General features: G+C 40.2%; 1 protein-coding gene across 3 annotated transcripts in view; it reads left to right on the top strand.

The window, feature by feature from the left end:
* The first annotated feature begins 380 nt into the window (after nt 1-380).
* The window catches only part of galt (galactose-1-phosphate uridylyltransferase), a 66,506-nt gene continuing 47,493 nt past the window's right edge, over nt 381-19,393 (top strand). Inside the window, exons 1-5 of one of the 3 annotated variants that reach the window (XM_048601901.1) lie at nt 381-621; nt 4,730-4,899; nt 7,366-7,441; nt 10,138-10,186; nt 16,782-16,911. In XM_048601901.1, coding sequence (XP_048457858.1) covers nt 579-621; nt 4,730-4,899; nt 7,366-7,441; nt 10,138-10,186; nt 16,782-16,911 — 468 coding nt within the window. In that variant the 5' untranslated portion in view covers nt 381-578. Of the gene's footprint in view, nt 622-4,729; nt 4,900-7,365; nt 7,442-10,137; nt 10,187-10,281; nt 10,384-16,781; nt 16,912-19,393 lie in introns of those variants that run through there. The other 2 variants (XM_020518939.2, XM_048601909.1) reach the window with 2 other exon arrangements.

Here is a 19,393-nt window from a genome sequence, read left to right as displayed (position 1 = left end):
GCTTTCACCCACCTGGCCAGTGCAAACCCTGTGTCAACGTTAACTTCAGGCTTAGAAGTGATGTTTTCGTGTAGAATAATCTACCAGTACTAAGCAACTGGACTTACACGTGAATAATAGGCATTCGAGTTCTATGACTATGACTTTAATGGGTGTTCGAGTGTTGTGTTGAAGGACATGTATAGAAACTTCTGAAAAAGGGTCCAGACCCAAAACGTCAGCTTTCCTGCTCCTCTGATGCTGCTTGGTCTGCTGTGTTCATCCAGCTCTACACCTTGTTATCTCAGATTCTCCAGCATCTGCAGTTCCTACTATCTATGTATGTTATAGGGTTTGGTTATGGTTGGCCTGATTATTAGATTGAAGGGAAATAAATTATCCCGGAGTGTGAGTTTTTAAAAAATCGTTTATAATTACAACGCTGCAGACGGGTTCCTTTGCATAGTTTTGTAGGCAATCGTCACTATTGTTTGCAATGCAACAGACATTTGAGATATGAGACGATTATGATCCCCAGGGAACTGATCTCCAGATAATCTGCAGGGGAGGGGTCAGTGGTTGGGAGCCTAAGATTCAGGATGGAACCTCAGCTCACCAGCCAGCAGACTTTCGAACCCAATGGTAATTTGCACTAAAAAAATTACTAATTTTACCTGAAAACTAAAGTTGTCTTTGCTGATGTTACAGAAGGACATTATTTCTACTGTGATCTTTCTGTGGGGAAGGGTTTGGTTGCTTTGCGTGTGCTGAATTCTGTTCAATACACTTATTGGAACTTTTGTTTCCTGGATCACATGTAGCTGGTGCAAACTGCATATGCTTACTCCGGACATGCTCAGGTTTTTAATATTTTGTTTGTGGCAAGTTTCTGGAAGCTGGCAGTCTGGGACCCGGATGAAGAAAGTATCTCCTTAATCAGTTTGAATAATTATTAAGTTTAAAAAAATGTGAAGGGATTGAAAAGAGTATCAATTTAGAATGGGTGAACTCGATCTCACATTAGGATCAGAAAGAGAAACCAGGAAACCAGAGAAAAAGGGCCTGGGAAGGAGAGATAAATGGAAAAAGATGTATTCGAAACCTGAGAGAATTAGACCCCGCATTTTTAAGTTAATTTTCAGCGGTGGAAACTTTATTTTGCAGTATCACATCACTGAAATGGTATGTAGGCTGAAATAGACATGATTGAATTTTCTACGGCGAGTTTATCTTCTGTGAACGTTAATGCTTTTCAATAGTCAGGTAGATGCTTTATTTGCTTTGTTTACCGTGTGTTGGATAGCAGATTTAGAATTTCTCTGTTTAATCAGACTTCTGTCGTCACTTGAACTCTGGCATTTGAGCATAAATAACAATGAGCACCATTAGCTTTGCTATTATTTTGACAGCAATTTGTATTCTGTCTTGATTTCTGAAGGCAAGACCTAATACTTTTTAAGCGTTGTTAAATTCGGCAAGAATGATTCATATGTGGTTGTGACCTTGCTATGTGTCATTGAATGATCTATGTATTTATTTATTAATCTAATGCATTTATTTATTCTATTATTAGTTTATGGATACTATTAATAGCCACCTAACCTATATAAATATTCTATAGAACTGAATATCACAACTGTACATGCATAAAAACTTTGCAGTTAGATGTAAGTTAACCAAGTTGATTAACCATCTCACATATACATTTGTATGACCCCAGTATAAGTATTTAATTGAGCTTTGAATTAGCTTTGTCAGTAGATGAGGTGTTTTTCCTTTGCTTAAATTCTAGGAGTTAGCAATGACATGTTTTCTATATTCCCCCTCCCTCCCTATCCTAGTCTAGTAGTTATTAAAGAATGCTAAACAGGGAAAAAAAGCCAAAAAAGCTGAAGTTTGTAACATGGAGTGTCATGGACAAAAAAACGTCAATATTTAACATCTAACACTTCCACTGTTTCACTCATATTAGTAATGAATGTGCTGGAAGAAACATTTATCAAGTGCTTGGTATGTGACTGTGTAACACAATGGAGCTTAGGAATGCCAAGAATCTATACCTGTCCTATCTTCAGTGCCATGTGCCCCCTCCACTATATCCCAGTTCATTTGCATCAGTCTGTTAAGAGATTTGAAATGTGATATGCCATATACTTTACTTTTTAATTTACTTCTCATACATAAATTCAGTATGACTAGGGGTAACTTTGCCTTTATGTATATCCCTCTAGTTTTTCATCTTTATTTGACATATCACCGGGTCTATTCTATTCCCCTGAAACAAACTTAATTTCTCTGTTAGTTTTCCTGGATTTTGTAGTAAATTCCAACCCTGCCATCGTAATTCTCCTTCATCTTCAATTCTGTACATCACTTGCTGCCTTATTTCTATGAAAATACCACCAGAAAGATACTTTTATACTCTTGTCTGAACGTGGATATCGATCCCCCACTATCAACCTGTTCCAGTTGACCATTGACCAAAATCTGAACTGTATGAGTCACGTAAAAACGGTTTCTATAAAGGCAGGTCAGAGGCGAGGAATCCTTCAGCGAGTAACTCCTCTCTCATTTGCTCAATGCTTGTGTACTAGTCAGAATATGATGAAATACTCCCCACTTGCCTGGATGAGTGCAGCTCCAATAAAACTCAAGAAGCTTGACACCATTCAGGACAAAGCAATCTTGATTGACAAACCATCCACCACATTCAACATTCACTACCTCCACCACAACATACAGTGGGAACAGTGTGCTGCTTAGATAGTGTTTTCCAAACCAGCAACCTTTACCACCTAGAAGGAAAGGGACAACAGATGCATGGCACAACAGACAAATGTATGAATAGAAGTACACCATTTGGTCCTTCAAGCCTGCTGTGCCATTCAGTAAGATCGTTGCTGATCTGTTTGTGTTCGCACAACCTACAGGTTCCCTTCCAGTCCAAACCTCACACCATCATAACTTGCAAGTATATCACTTTTCCTTCACTATGGCTGGGTCAAATTCTATAACTCCCTCCTAACATTAAGGGCAATTAGGGTTGGGCAATAAATGCAAGCCTAGCCAGCGACACCAACATCCCGTGAAAGAATAAAAAAAATTCTGTTTTGTATCGATATTCTAAGCTGACTAAACCCAAATATTAGAGATAACAAGGTGTAGAGCTGGATGAACACAGCAGGCCAAGCAGCATCAGAGGAGCAGGAAGGCTGATGTTTTGGGCCTAGACCCTTCTTCATTTTCTGAAGAAGGGTCTAGGCCCGAAACGTCAGCCTTCCTGCTCCTCTGATGCTGCTTGGCCTGCTGTGTTCATAAAGCTCTACACCTTGTTATCTCAAATTCTCCAGCATCTGCAGTTCCTACTATCTCCTAAACCCAAATATTGTCAACTTCACCCCATCATGGAACCTCTGACTTTCACTCTTGGACTTTTTTCCAAGTGTCTCCTTTCATTCACTTACAGACCAGGACATAATGTGCAATCAAGCCTGTTCTACTGGAGTTTCCCTGCATCTACTCGATGTGTGTTTTGGCTGTCACTCCAGCCTGAGTCCATTACTTCTGTTACCTCTTTTTCTCTTAACCCTTCCTTAGCTTTTCTTAGAGTCATAGAGATATACAGCATGGAAACAGACCCTTCGGTCCAACTCGTCCCACTTGCTAGCATTTGGCACATATCCCTCTTAAACCCTTCCTATTCATATACCCATCCAGATGCCTTTTAAATGTTGTAATTGTACCAGCCTCCTCACTTCCTGTGGTAGCTCATTCCACGTGCACCACCTCTGCGTGAAAAAGATCTCCCTTACATCCCTTTTAAATCTTTTCTCTCACTTTTAATCTGTGCCCTCTAGTTTTTGACTCCCTCACTCCAGGGAAAAGACTTTGTCTATTTACCCAATCCATGCCCCTCATGATTTTATAAACCTTTATAAGTTCTCCACTCAGCCTCCGACTCTCCGGGGAAAATAGCTCCAGTTTATTCGGCCTCACCTATTAGCTTAAACCTTCCAACCCTGGCAACATCCTTGTAATTATTTTCTGAACGCTTCCAGGTTTCATAACATCCTTCCTATAGCAGGGTGACCAGAATTGCATGCAGTATTCCAATAGTGGCCTAACCGATGTCCTGTAGAGCCGCAACTTGATCTCCCAACTCCTATACTCAATGCACTTTTGCTCGTCTCGTCTCCTTTCTCTTCTCCCTTTTTGGGATCTTTACCCCCCCCAAATTTTTCTAGTCTTTCCCTCCTCTTGCATAAGCCCATGTGTTCTCTTTATTTGCCTCTCCTTCAGAAGGTCCATTGTGTTTTTTTTTACTGCCATTTTATGAGCAGCAATGGTAATTGGCTCATCCTACTTTGCCAGTGACATTCCCACCCAACAGATTCACTGGGTTGTAATCATAGTAACCTCTTTTTAGCCGAGTCATCCCTCCCAGTGTTGATCTTGTGAAACCTGCCAGTGTAATAACTAGAGACAACAAGGTGCAGGGCTGGATGAACACAGCAGGCTAGTTCGCTGGTAATATTTTCTTAAACTTTAATTTGGGGAATGTAATAATACAACCCAGATTAAATTTTCCAGAATGGCTACTAGTGAAATTGTAAAAATAGAGCTGATATTAAAAATAAAATTATTGGCAAACTAAAGAAGCACTGATCTTGCAATAATGAATAGTCAGTAAGGAGAAAGGTATAAATGAGTTAAATCTCACCATTTGTTTTCGATTTATATCTAAAACTAGAACACCAGCATATCCGTTATAACCCTCTCCGTGATGAGTGGATCCTGGTCTCTGCTCACCGGATGAAACGTCCTTGGAAAGGACAGGTTGAGAAACCAACAGAGGTGAACATTGCACGTCATGATCCAAGTAACCCTCTTTGTCCTGGAGCAACAAGGGCTAATGGCGAGGTAATATTTGGATTGAATTTCACGACAAGTGTACAATATTGAAATCAGTGTTCATAGTTAACAAACTTAATTTAACAAAAACAAAAACAAATTGCTGGTGAAACTCAGCAAGTCTGGCAGTGTCTGGCAACAGAGTTAACAACTTGAGTCCAGTGACTGTTTGTCAGCATTTAATCTTCATTGGATTGGAAACTTTAAATCTCCTTTCTGCCCACAGACACTGCCAGACGTGCTGAGACTTGCCAGCAATTTTTGGTTTTGTTTCTGATCTCCAGCATCTTTCTTTTATTTTAGTTCAACCAAACCCTGGTAGTTGACGTATTTTTAATATCTACCATGTTGAGGTACTCATAACGTTGAATTATCCTAATGTGCCCTGCTGCTCTACATCTACTGTTCAGCACTTTGGATTATAGTCAACAGGGCTATTATTGCTGGTGCTGAAAAATGGTGTTTCTGTTTTCTGCTTTAGTCGAAGCCTATTGAAAAAACTGCTTCATGGTATCCTTTCAACGAAGATATTGGCTCAGATCATAATCTGTCCAGATAAATGGGTTTCGATTGAGTTAAAATTGCTCTCCATTGAGATACAAATTAAGAATAAGAAAATTGGCAGAAGGAGGATGCTGGGCATTTCTATCAATTGAACAAAATAATAGAAAGTACACATTACAATGATTGGGTTAATAAATTTGTATGGTTTTGCAAACTACTTTTTTCAAAGGTTCAAATCTGATTCAGAGATGAAAATTAAAAACCAAAAGAACTGTGGATGTTGGAAATCAGAAACCAAAAATAAATTGTTGGATAAGCTCAGCAGGTCTGGCAGCCTCAAGTGGTTGAAGGGAATTGTGAGGGACAGGATTTGCATGTATTTGGAAAAGCAAGGACTGATTAGTGATAGTCAACATGACTGTGCGTGGGAAATCATGTCTCACTGACTTAATTGAGTTTTTTGAAGAAGTAACAAAGAGGAATGATGAGGGCAGAGCAGTGGACATGATCTATATGGACTTCAGTAAGGCGTTTGACAAGGTTCCTTTTGGTAGACTGGACAGCAAGGTTAGAGCACATGGAATAGAGGGACAACTAGTCATTTGGGAACAGAACTGGCTCGAAGGTAGCAGACAGAGGGTGGTGGTGAAGAGTTGCTTTTCAGACTGGAGGCCTGTGACTAACGGTATGCCACAAGCATTGATGCTGCGTCCACTGCTTTTTGTCATCTTTATATAAATGATTTGAATGTGAACATAGGAGGTATGGTTAGTAAGTTTGCAGATGACATCAAACTTGGTGACGTAGTGGACAGTGAAGAAGGTTACCTCAGAGTACAACGGGATCTTGATCAGATGGGCAAATGGGCCGAGGCGTGGCAGATGGAGTTTAATTTAGATAAATGTGAGGTGCTACATTTTGGAAAGGCAAATCAGGGCAGGACCTATACACTTAATGATAAGGTCCTTAGGAATATTGCTGAACAAAGAGACTTTGGAGTGCAGGTTCATAGTTCCTCGAAAGTGGAGTCGCAGGTAGAAAGGATGATGAAGAAGGTGTTTGGTACACTTCCCTTTATTGGTCAGTGCATTGAGTCTAGGAGTTGGGTGGTCATGTTGTGGCTGTACAGGACATTGGTTAGGCCTCTTTTGGAATACTATGTTCAGTTCTGGTCTCCCTGCTACATGAAGGATGCTGTGAAATGTGAAAAGGTTCAGAAATGATTTATAAGGATGTTGCCAGAGTTGCAGGGTTTCAGCTATAAGGAGAGACTGAATAGACTGGGGCTATTTTCCCTGGAGCGTTGAAGGCTGAGGGGTGACCTTGTAGAGGTTTATAAAATCATGAGGGGCATAGATAGGGTGAATAGCCAAGGTCTTTTTCCCAGGGAGCAGAGTCCAAAAGTAGAGGACATGGGTTTAAGGGGAGAGGGGAAAGATTTAATAGGGATCTAAGGGGCAACTTTTTCACGCAGAGGCTGGTGTGTGTATGGAATGAGCTGCTAGAGGAAGTGATAGAGGCTGGTACAATTACAACGTTTCAAAGGCATTGTGATGGGTATATGAATAGGAAGAGTTTAGAGGGATATGAGACAATTGCTGGTAAATGGAACTAGATTTATCAAGGATATCTGGTTGGCATGGACAAGTTGGACTGAAGGGTCTGTTTCTGTGCTGTACATCTCTGTGACTCTATCTGTGGAGAGAAATCAGAGTTAGCAGTTTGGGTCCAGTGACCCTTCCTCAGAACTCAGAAATGAAAATTATTGCAATTCCAGTAACTGCTACCATTCTTGATCATATAGGTAGACATTTTGTGATGCTTGGTGTCATTGGTCCTTTAGATCACATTGCTTATTTTTTTTCTATTTGATCTCCTAAAAGAAGAGTTTATAATAAAGTTGACCATTTGAATGGTTCTTGTCATAGTTTTGTCAGAAAATATTCCCTTGTTTTATTTCACGTTTTACAGGTGAACCCAGAGTATGAAAGTACTTATGTGTTTGATAATGACTTTCCAAGTCTGCAACCAGATGCTCCAGACCCAGGTACTTCAAGCTTCTTGTTGACCAGTTAATCTGGAACAACACTTCTCACCTACTAATATAAATCATGTTTTCAAAAATCTTTCTGCAGTTATTATTATTATTAAATTGAATTAAATTATTTTATAATTGTGTCAGGAATTTCTCTTTGTCAGCTGCGGGTTTTTTCTCACACAATTACAAATTCGTAATGTTATTACGAAGATCACAACTTATTTCCAACAATAATCAGGAAGTTTGATTTCTCGGTATCAGACTGAACCATGGTGTTCATGTTCATCCCAGTGCTGGCTGAGGAATACAATGCTCACCTGAGACCAGGCATTTCATATGTGCAGCTGAGGAACCCAAGTTTTGGTACCGTTCCTATTCCTAATCTCGGCCACTTTATTCAGCCCCAGATGTCAGGCTTTTTGCAGCAGTTCCCTGATGTACCAGTCCTGATGGGTAATACTACTCAATATCCAGTTTCAAAGTTACAGGAAGAATTGAGTCAAGCCTTCAATTCTTTCTTCCATTATAGACTGGTGAATCTTATCAATGGTAGGAAAATTATTGGAGAAGATTCTTAGGATTTACTCCCATTTGGAGAAAAATGGACTTATTAGAGATAGTAATTATAGTTTTATGCAGGGGAGGTCTTCTCTCTCAAACTCCATTCCTTCTTTTGAGGAAATGATGAAGGTGATTGAAGGTAGGGCAGTGGATGTTATCTACATGGACTTTACTAAAGCATTAGACAAGGCCCGTCATGATAGGCTGATCCAGAAGATTAAGTTGCATGGGATCCATGGTGAGTTGGCACGTTGAATACAAAATTGGTTTGGTCATAGAAGACAGAGGATGGTTGTGGAGGGGTGTTTTTCTGACTGGAGGTCTATGACTTGTGGTGTTGCGCAATGGTTAATGCTGGGACCTCTGTTGTTTGTAATATATATAAATAATTTGGATGAAAATGTAGGTCATCAGATTATAAGTTTGCAGATGACACACAATTGCTGGAGTTGTGGATGGTGAGAAATGTTATCAAAAGATGCAGCAGGAAATAGATCATTTGGAAAGTTGGGCGGTGAAATGGCAATTTGAGTTTAATCTGGACAAGTGTGAGGTGATGCACTTTGTGGGGTCAAATACAAAAAGAAAGTATATAGTAAATGGCTGGACTGTTAGGAGTATTGATATATAGAGGGATCTGGGCGTTTAAGTTCATATCTCCCTGAAAATGGCAATCCAAGTGGATAAGGTGGTAAAGATAACATGATTACCTTCATCAGTCAGGCAATGAATATAAAATTTGGTAAGTCATGTTGCCCCTGTACAAGACTTTAGTAAGGCCAGGTTTGGAGTAAGCGTGCAGTTCTGATTGCCACACTTTAGGAAGGATGTGGAAGCTTTGGAGGGGGTGCAAAATAGGTTTACCGGGATATTGCTTGAATTAGATTATATTAGCTATAAGGACAATAAACTTGGATTGTTATCGTTGGAGACTGAGGGGTGACCTGAGAAGAATATAAAATTGAGGGGCGTGGATAGGGTGGATAGTCAGAGTCTTTTTCCTCGGGTGGAAATGTCAAGTACATGGGAGCATAGCTTTAAGATGAGAGAGGAAAGTTTAAAGGAGTTGTGCGAAGAAACTTTTCTGCACATAGGATTATAGGTGCCTGAAACACGCTGCTGGGGAGGTGGTAAAAGCAGACACTCTAGCAAAGTTTAATAGGTGTTAAGACCGGCAAATGAACAGGCAGGGAGTAGGGAGATATGGACCGTGTACAGGTAGATGTGATTAGTTTAGAATGGCATCATGGTTCACACAGACATGGTGGGCCGTAGGACCTGTTCCTGTGCTGTACTGTTCTAGCTCCTACACTACATTAGGTCTTAAATCTAAGATAACAAGGTGTAGAGCTGGATGAACACAGCAGGCCAAGTAGCATCAGAGGAGCAGGAAGGCTGACGTTTCGGGCCTAGACGCTTCTTCAGAAAGGTCTTAAATATAAACGCTTCCTGAGTTCCTTATATCAAAGTCTCCTTTAAAACCTCAGATTCTCATTGCCTAACATCCTTCCTAAAAATGATTGATGGTATAATTACTTGAGAGCTCTGATTCTGGTTGAATGTCTTTAAGAGGTAAGGTGAAAAGGAGAGCAGTAAGAGGTTGAGACAGAAAGGAAGAACTTGCATTTATATCACATCTTTCCAGATCTCAGGCTGTCCAGATATGTTTTACAACTAATTTAACTGTCTTTTGAAGTATAGTCACTATGATAATATAGCATCAAGTTGCATGTAGCAAGGTCTGAAAGCATTATGGTAAGGAAGAGATGATGAGTTTTAGCAGTGTTGGTTTAGAAACGAATTTTGGCAAAAATGTCTTTGCTCTTCCTTGAAATAGCCAGTGGGATCTTTTATATCCATGCAAGTCAGGAGCATGTTTCACTACATGATGCATTTTATTGTGAATGTTTCGTTTTCATCAATTAATTCTGCAGTTGCCTTCACTCCTGAGTTAAATTACACTGGCAATACACTTACAGTGAAGGCTTTATTTTTTGAAAAAAAAAATTTTAATGGATCAATAATAAACAATATATGCATACTTTTTTTATCATAACGAAATAAAAGAACTCTTAAACACCATACTGAGTAAAATACTTTCCTTGGATTCTACCCTTTTTATGTTCTTTCTTTTAAATCCCTAGGTCCCAGTAAACACCCATTGTTTCAGACCAAAGCTGCTAGAGGAATTTGGTAAATATCTATTCTGTGAGGATGTGTATAGTGGAAGTGTTGTGAATATATAAAACTGTAATGTTCATATCAATGTACAATTTGTGTTTTTATAGTGAATGTTGGTTCAGTTCCTTTTAAAGGAAGTGATTATATATTCACGTACTGAAGGAAGAGCACGACAGTGAAATATCCAGAAACATCCCTCTGCAATTAAGGTGACAACCAACTTGACTGTAATAAATTTGGCATAGCAAGACCTAGTTGCCATTACTGAATTGTAAAACATCCTTAATTACTCAGTAATGAGGAATAACATTTTCAAATTGTTAGTTTGAGGCAAGACCGTTTTGATCTGACTTAATTCCTTCCCATCTCATAGCATTAAATAGAACTTAGAGGCTTGAAAGAACCCATTTGGCCCAACAGGGTATTTGCCAATGTTTAAGTTACCTACAATCTCTCACCCAGTGTATTAATTTTATCTCATCCTAATAATATATCTTTTATTCTTTTCTGTCTTGGATATTTATCTAGTTTTCCCTTAAATGCATCTATGTTCTTTCCATCGATCACATGATATGGTAGCAAGTTCTGTATTCTGACCACTTTGAGAACATTTCTTCTGAATTCCTTATTGTATTTTTTGATGACGATCAGATTTTTTATTTTAACTTGTTCATTTGAAAGCGGATGCTTCTGACTTGGCCAGCATTTATTGACCATCCCTAAGTTCCCTGGAGAACACGGTGGTGAGTTGCGGCTTTTTAAATGCAGTAGATATTGGAGTGGAGGGCACCCGTGGTGCAGATAGGAAGGGAGCTCCATGATTTTCGTACAGCGGTTGTGAAGGAAATGATGATATGATGCATGGCCTGGATGGAAACTTGCCGGTGGTGGTATTCTCCTGCATCTGTTGCCCTTGTTCTTCTTGTTGTTAGAAGTCATGGATTTGGAAGGTGCTGTTGGAGAGGTCTTGGTGAATTACCACTTAGAGAAGCCCTTGGGTTACCACTCCCACAAGCCCATTAAAAAATGGAGGAATGTTTTGATGTCTACCCTATCAAATGCCTCTAATTTTGAAAACATCTGTGAGGTCACCTCTCAACTTTTGTCTTGAGAAAAGAGCATCTTTGTCTTGATACTTTATACTCTCTTTGCTTTGATATTATGCTTGTAAATCTTGCTTGTACTTTGTCCAGTTTTCTTCCCTGTTTAGTTTATGCCTCCTCTAATCTTTCTTTCTTCTCACCAGCTCATAATAAATGGTTCACTGACCTCAGGTATTATACCTCCTCCTTCCTTACACCAGGTGGGTGAGTCATGGTATTGTTAGGGGAGGTCAGTTGAAAGAAGAACTGTCCGGACATCATGGTGTGGGACAGGATTGATAGATCAACATGTTGTTCTCTGTCTGTCAGTCTTGGTATGTTTATATGTTCCAAAATGCCATAGTTGCTCCATCTTTAAAATACTCTCTTTCAACCTGAATTTGACATCTCTTTTCCCCTTTGTTCTTAATTGTGTTGTCAAATGTTTGTGGCAACTCCCTGTTTCCTTTTTACAATGCAGCTTCCCTTTTGATAGTTTTGAAACAGGCTTAACTAAAGTCATGAATAACGCTTAATGTAACTGGTGCATACTTTCACATAGTTGACCCCATCACCTTCCTTTAAGATCTGATTTCCTCAGACAACTTTTACTTGTTCTACTCATCTTTTCTTTCGGCCATATTAAGTATATGTTTTTGTCAAGCCTTTTCATCTTGTAGTCATCAGGACATTTTGCAAGAATACCAGTTCAGGGGGTCACTAACATGTATGCTGCATGAGAGAAGAGTGTTGATTGATTGCCATGTGATCTTTTATTGGGCAAGGCAGCACGATGGTGAATACACACATTAATGTGAATTGACAGTTAATAGCCAGGCTTTGTTTACAGATATTTTCTAATCAACCTGTTCAGGAATTTTATTGCACAACTCAAAAGCTGTCGGGGCTTGAATGGGTGCCACCTGATCCAGAGGTAGAGACACTATGACTGTACCACAAGAGCCCCTCCAACTTTATTTATGTTTTATATCAGGCAGGTTGATTTTGGTCAGTGATTACCCTGACAAATGAATAGCCATCACTTATTTTGTAAAGTTGAAACCGAAAAACACTTTCTATCTGCAGAGAACAGGGTCCTGTGTACGTAGACCTTGCATTACATGAAAGTGCACCACACTATGACTTCAGTTATTTGGTAGTTCAGCATTTGCACTTATCAGAACAATTCAGGAGGAAAGCCAACATATATACTGTATGAGAGAGGAGTACAGATAGGTCGGCTAGAGGATTCAGATTGGTAGAGGTATTGCCATGTTGAATGGACCTACTAATGCTAATTGACAGTAAACACCCAAGCTTTGTTCAAATTTTAAACTAGGCTTAAGGGTTGGTTAGCTCAGTTGACTGTTTGGCTGCTTTGCGATGCAAAGTGCATGGGTTCAATTCCCGTGCCAGCTGATGTCAGTATGAATGCCCCACCTTCCTGAACTTGCTCCTTGCCTGAGACGTGGTGACCCTAAGGTTAAATCACCACCAGCTGACTCACTCTCTAATGAGGGAGCTGCCCGATGATCCTCTTTGCCTACAATGAGTCTACCTTTTACTACCAAATGACTATCTTACCAGGTAGTAGAGAGAACTTCTCTAGAATTGGCTTGCTCTTCAGCTTCAACTATATGCACCCACTTGGCAACATGGTTTGAAACCATTGGAGCAGCTTCCTCATGCACATGAGCTTCTACACACACATCATCCACACTTCCTATGAGGAAATATTTTAAGTACTAATTTAGATAGATGTAGCCTCTTTGGGAATGTCCATGTCTGATAAGTGAGATAGAAGAAGAGAATTTAACATGACAATTGACTGTATGATGGAAATTGAATGCGCTGCAATGGAACCAACTCATGTCGCATATCTAGGTACAGGGAGACATTGTATCATTATTTCACGAAAGGAGTATAGACATGGGAACAGTTGATTCTTTTCTATAACCAGTTACGCGGTGTGTTTGTATAAATGGATACAATCGCTAGCTAGAAGAACCTGATGATTTTGAATTCAAATATATACGTGGATGGATTAGGATCATTTCCCATGTTTTGATATTGCCCTGAATGTACAGGTTGTATATCTAGCCTACTTGGTTCACAGGACAAGAAGGACATAACGGTTCCTTAGCTCAGCAATATAGTGGGGGACATAGTGTACCATTGTTATTCTCACAGTTGTGGTAAGTTTGTTACTCTGTGAGCGTATCCACCACTCTACTGTGTTGGTGTTGTTGACCTTACCAGTAGGTATAGCATGCAAACCATCCTCAACATCAGTGTTGAAATGTGTCTGTCCAGTTGTGGATAAGCATGGTGGCAGTACAGACAATGGTTGCACACAATTACATGTGAATGTTGTAACTTGAAACAATAAATTCACTGCTCATTCCTCCTTCTACCACTGAGGAAAGCATCACAAATCAATGGATCGATTGTTCACTGTTAGATTAAGGTGCCCTTTGCTCAAGCAGTGAGCAGTTCAATTGTACACATATCCATCTATTTGTTGAAAGCTCCTCATGAGGTATTTGGAAAGTAGTATCCTACAACACATGTCATTGCCATGATTCAACTATTCCCATAATTAAGTATTCTGGGAAATAAAAAACAGTTAGTGATTTGCTCCAGTATTTTGAATGCCTTTTTTGTGCCTATACAGGCACGCATCCTTCAGTGTGATCTTTATCTTCTCCACTTGGTATCTCAACCTGCCCTGTTCCTGCCTCTACTCCCTTGTTGTGAAACTCCCGTTTGCAGGTTTTAATTCAACACAGAGGAGTACTGATTCATCCCTGTAGGGAGGGTGGTGTGGAGTTTTCAGCAGATTTTCTTGCCCATGTTTAACCTAATGCCATAAGACACTGTGGGGTCCAGAGTCAATGGTAAGGACTCCTTAGGAAATTCCAACCTGATTGTAAACCTCTGTTCCATCATCACTGCGTTTCTGTGCTGCTGTAGGGTCACAACGTATGTAGAAATGGTGACTTGTGTCTGAACATTTATTTAGTTCCTGCCTTTTCCAGAGACCCTTAAACAAACTACTGACACTGCTCACTTACTCCTTAGCATGTTTCCCTGAAACTGGTCCATTCAAAAGCCTTATAGGATATCATCTTCTCTGGCACTTAGGGCCTTTTGCTTCTGGAGCTTTTCTGTTATTAACTTGAAAGCTACTTTACTTCTGTTCTGATTGTTTTGGAGGTTGTTAAATTGCGCTGCTGATCCTGTAGGCCCTTTGTTTTTGAATGACCCTTCTCTCTTAAAAGAAACCTGACTTTCTGAATGGTTCTCTCTTTCTAAAAGGAAACTTGTTCCCATCTGTCTCTCTGTGTCATAGAGCAACTGCACCAATTTTTTTTCCTCTTACATTCTTGTTTTTAAACCATGAAACTATTTTTTTCATTTTAAATGGTTTTTAAAAAAAGGTCAGTTAAATGTATGCAAACAAACTTTATCCTAATCAATAACAGTTGCAGAACGCAATCTAAAATGAAACCAAAATTGTTGACAGAATCTAATGAACGACATGGGCTCTGGGGAAATTTGTGGTAGAATCAGAGGAGAAGTCCAACGTGACATATTGCAACATCGGGAGCATCTCACCGCATCTTTTATGCTTTTGCCAAACAATGAGGCAAGTCTCTTGCCAGGTAACAGTGAGTTGCCAGTCAAGGATAATAAAAGTTTGTTAAATTCCTGAGTAACACTGTAATTACCTCTTTAAATATATAGCTTCTTATTGAACACTCTGATCATGCTAGATGTCGAAAATCAGAGCAGGTTCCTGGTGACTTCAGCTTGCTGTTCGCTCCAAAGGACCTCAATGTTGGACACCAAGTAGTAGCATCCCAGGGCAGGCTCAGCTTGACTGCACCAGAAACTATCATTGTAATGTTGCTGCAGGGACACTGTGTGCTCAGGGATACACAACCAGCTGATGGACTGGCCTAGGCTGCATTTCAGGCCTCTTTACTTTCTGTCATGGTGCATGTTCACCACTTGGATACTTAGAGCACCCCTGCCTTGCCTTTTTGTGCTTTTTTCTCTTAGCCAGAGATACCAGCTATCTTGCTGTGCTCTTTCATGCCGACTCAAAGCCAGGAAGCTTTGTCATAGTTGTGAAGAAGCCTCCGTCAAGTCAGGAAGATAGCCTTTGCTCAGAAGGTTCTGGCACAGTAAGACGAAGGCAACCTCTGATACCAGCTGCTTGGGTATGGGCAGTCAGCCACTCAGGCCTCTCTAAGACAGGATATTCTCCATATAAGTCATCAGGAGCTGACCACCCGTCATGACACTTTCAGCCTATTATGGGCTGTTTTCTTACTGAAATGAGAGATAGGCAGCTATTATAGGAGATGAAAGTGAGTGGGACAGTTATTACTGATGGTACAGGTGGGAAGGTGTCCCAATGAGTGAGTAGCTGCAGAGGGTATGCAGGGTCAGTGACATTGGGTGTTGGGATGAGTGGGTGGGTGAGATTGAGTAGGGAAAATGTTTCAGGCAATAGTGAGACTGCTAGCGCATGAGCCTTGGTGGGAGGTGGGTAAAGTAGCAAAGATAAGAGTGGGTGTGAAGTCTCAAAGACAAGATGGTGACATTTATGCTGGTGGAGTGGAGAAGTCTTTGACCTTCTTCCTGCATTGTTGTACATTCCTCCAAGTAGCTGAGATTGCACTGACCTGGATAGCACCAGGCTGGCACCAATTTCCCTTTGTCTGCCACGTTCAGGGCAAATGCCAAGAACCATACAGGGCTACACTGGACTGACAGTGCTTGTCCAGATACACAACAGCTTTTTAAAGATGACACTAGCTAGGCATTTCCAGTAAATGGTGAGTAGTTCCAGGAATCACGAGTGGTACGACGGTACTTCACTCTGAGAGGGATGTCATTGATTTGGGGTAGATAGTAAATGAGGCAAACCTGGTAAGACACAATGAGAAATCTTGCGATGTCTCATGGAAAAAAGCCAAAAACTGTAAGATTCAGCATTAAGTGCACGAAGTGTCCAGGTTTTTTTTTACAACTATATTGTCTCCTTTCTTAACTCTTACAGTATCAAAGTACAAATCAAACTTGAAGCTATACATGTTTCTGTTCACTTTAGAATTCCAGTATTCAAACAAGAATCTCATGTTATGAGCCTTCATCTCACAGGAGAGAAATAAGTACAACTATATACTAGTCAGGCCTAATTACCAGGACTCTGGGGAGTTGTACATAATTTATCTGTTCCATATGAAAGCTGATGTAGATTTAATTGTTTCCACCCGCGGACTGCGTGACATCATCAGACTGTAGTGAGATCGCTGTAACATGAATATTAACTTCTACAGGTTTAACTCCTCTTTTAATTAACTAAATTAGTCCTTCCTTATACTACAGACGCCAGTTTCAGACCTTGTAATATAATATTTCTTTGTGTTAATTCCTTGCTCAAGATTATAGGGGTGATATAGTTCTTCACATCTAACTTTGTATCTTGTACTCGGTTGCATATTCTGTTTCAGTAAGGTCATGTGCTTCCATCCTCATTCCGATATTACCCTGCCATTGATGTCCATTCCAGAAATCAGAGCTGTGATTGACAAATGGGTGGAACTGATGGTAGAACTAGGATCAACATATCAATGGGTGCAGGTAACTAGAGGCGGAAAGCCATTAATTTTACTATTTAAGTGGATATGCCAATTTCATTCTGTATTCTTAGCATTCCAGAACCACAACTATGTATTTTAATTTCTTTCTCCATCTTTGTTTCATTTGCTGTTTTCACCTGGCAGAATTCTTGTTCAAGAGGTTCTGGAAATCCATTCCGAAACTTCTCTACCCTTCCTCCTTTTAAGAAACTCCTTAAAGCCTTCCTAATAGACCAAGTCTTTGGGCACCTACCTTAAGCTCTTATTATGTAGCTTGGTGTCAAACAGGCTGTAAAAAGGGCCAGACCTGTTTCATTCTCTAAATGGCATTCAAGCATAAGAAATGTAGAAATATTTCAAGGAAGTCTTGAAGGAAATTGTATGGATAGGTAAATTATTTACTATATAAATTGGCTGTGCTCTAAAATCGTAATATGATATATTAGGAAAGGAATGCTGTAAAATGCTGCTTAAGATCAATATGTATATGTATATATATGTGAATGAGGAGCAATATTCAGCAAAGTGGTGTAAACCAGATAACTTCATGGTAGTAAGTCTCAGAATATCAACTAATGAAATTGTTTCAATAATTTGGTTGTACTATTCTTCATTATCAGTTTGCATCTTCAGTCAGGTTAGTTTAAATAATTGAAAATAACACAACCACACAAAACAAAAAAGTTACAAACTTCTGAAAGGAAAAATCAGCTATTTCATACTGAAAGGGGTTTGCAATAGGTTGTTGACCCCATAGGTTTACAGTTTTGGAGCATGGCCTAACTTGCCCTTCAACTCTCACCATCTGGAGGGTGGCTGATGCGGTGCCACTATTTAAGAAAGGTGGTAAAGAAAAGCCAGGGGACTAGACTGGTGAGCTTGACATCAGTGGTAGGTAGGTTGTTGGCGGAGATTCTGAGGGATAGCATTTACATGTATTTAGAAAGGAAAGGACTGATTAGGGATAGTCAACATGGCTTTGTATGTGAGAAATCGTGTCTCACTAAATTGATTGAGTTTTTTTTTAAAGAAGTAATAAAGAAAATTGATAAAGGCAGACCAGTGGATGTTATCTGTACGGACTTCAGCAAGGCCTTCAATAAAGTTCCGCATGGTAAATTGGTTAGCAAGGTTAGATCACGTGGATTCCAGGGAGAGTTAGCCATTTGGATACAAAATTGGTATGAAGGTAGGAGACAATGAGTGGTGGTAGAGGGTTGTTTTTTGGATTGGAGGTCTGTGACCAGCTATGTGCCACAAGGATCGGTGCTGGGCCTCCTGCTTTTTGTCATTTTATAGAAATGATTTGATGTGAATGTAGGAAGAATCATTAGTAAGCTTGCTGATGAAAACTAAATTGGAGGTGTAGTGGACCGTGAAGAAGGTTATCTCGGAATACAACAGGACCTTACTCGGATGGGCCAAGGCATGGCAGATGGAATTTAATTTAGATAAATGTGAGGTGTTGTCTTTAGGTAAGGCAAATCAGGGCAGGGCTTATACACTTAATGGTAGGGTCCTGGGGAGTGTTGCCGAACAAAGAGATCTTGGGATGTGGGTTTATAGTTCTTTTGAAGGTTGGGTTGCAGATAGACAGAGTGGTGAAGAAGGCACTTGGTAGTCTTGCCTTTATTGGTCAGTGCATTGAGTATAGGAGTTGAGATGTCATGATGCAGCTGTACAGCACATTAGTCAAGCCACTTTTGGAATATGCATTCAGTTCTGATCTCCCTGCTTTAGGGATAGGGTTTGATAGGGTTCGTAAATAATTTACAAGGATGTTGCTGGGGTTGGAGGGTTTGAGCTTCAGGGAGAGACTGAATAGGCTGAGGATATTCTCCCTGGAGTGGCGGAGGCTGAGGGATGACATTGTAGAAGTTTATGAGGGGTATGGATAGGGTGAGTAGCCAAGGTCTGTTTCCCAGGGTAGGGGAATCAAAACCTAGAGGGCATAGTTTAAGGTGAGAGGGGAAAGATTTAAAAGGCACCTAAGGGGCAACTATTTCATGCAGAGTGTGGCGCATGTATGAAATGAGCTGTCAGAGAAAGTAGTGGAGGCTGGTACAGTTGCAACATATAAAAGGCATCTGGATGGGTATTTGATTAGAAGGGTTTAGAAAGATATGGGCCAAATGCTGGCAAATGGGACTAGATTAATTTGGGATATCTGGTCAGCATGGATAAGTTGGACTGAAGGGTCTCTTTCCACGCTGTATGACTCCATGACTCTGACTGTCACCTGCAGGTCCACTTGGCAGCTTTATCCTTCTGCCCTTAGCCAACTCAGGCAGTTGTGGTGTTATTGAGTTGTTCTTGCTGATGGCCATTGAAGCTTACACCAGAGTACATTCATTCTGTGTCCTTGGTACTTGTAGTACTTTTAGAAGTGGTGTTCAGCATGGAGACGTACTGATTCATCAGCCGACAGAGAGTTGTATGTGATAATCAGAAGAAGCTCTCTTCACCCATGTATGAACTGATGC

This window comes from Rhincodon typus, chromosome 1, assembly GCF_021869965.1.
Source record: "Rhincodon typus isolate 14 chromosome 1, sRhiTyp1.1, whole genome shotgun sequence".
NCBI classification, from domain to species: domain Eukaryota; kingdom Metazoa; phylum Chordata; class Chondrichthyes; order Orectolobiformes; family Rhincodontidae; genus Rhincodon; species Rhincodon typus.
The sequence above is the reverse complement of the archived record's forward strand: the minus strand, read 5'-3'. Positions and strand labels throughout refer to the sequence as shown.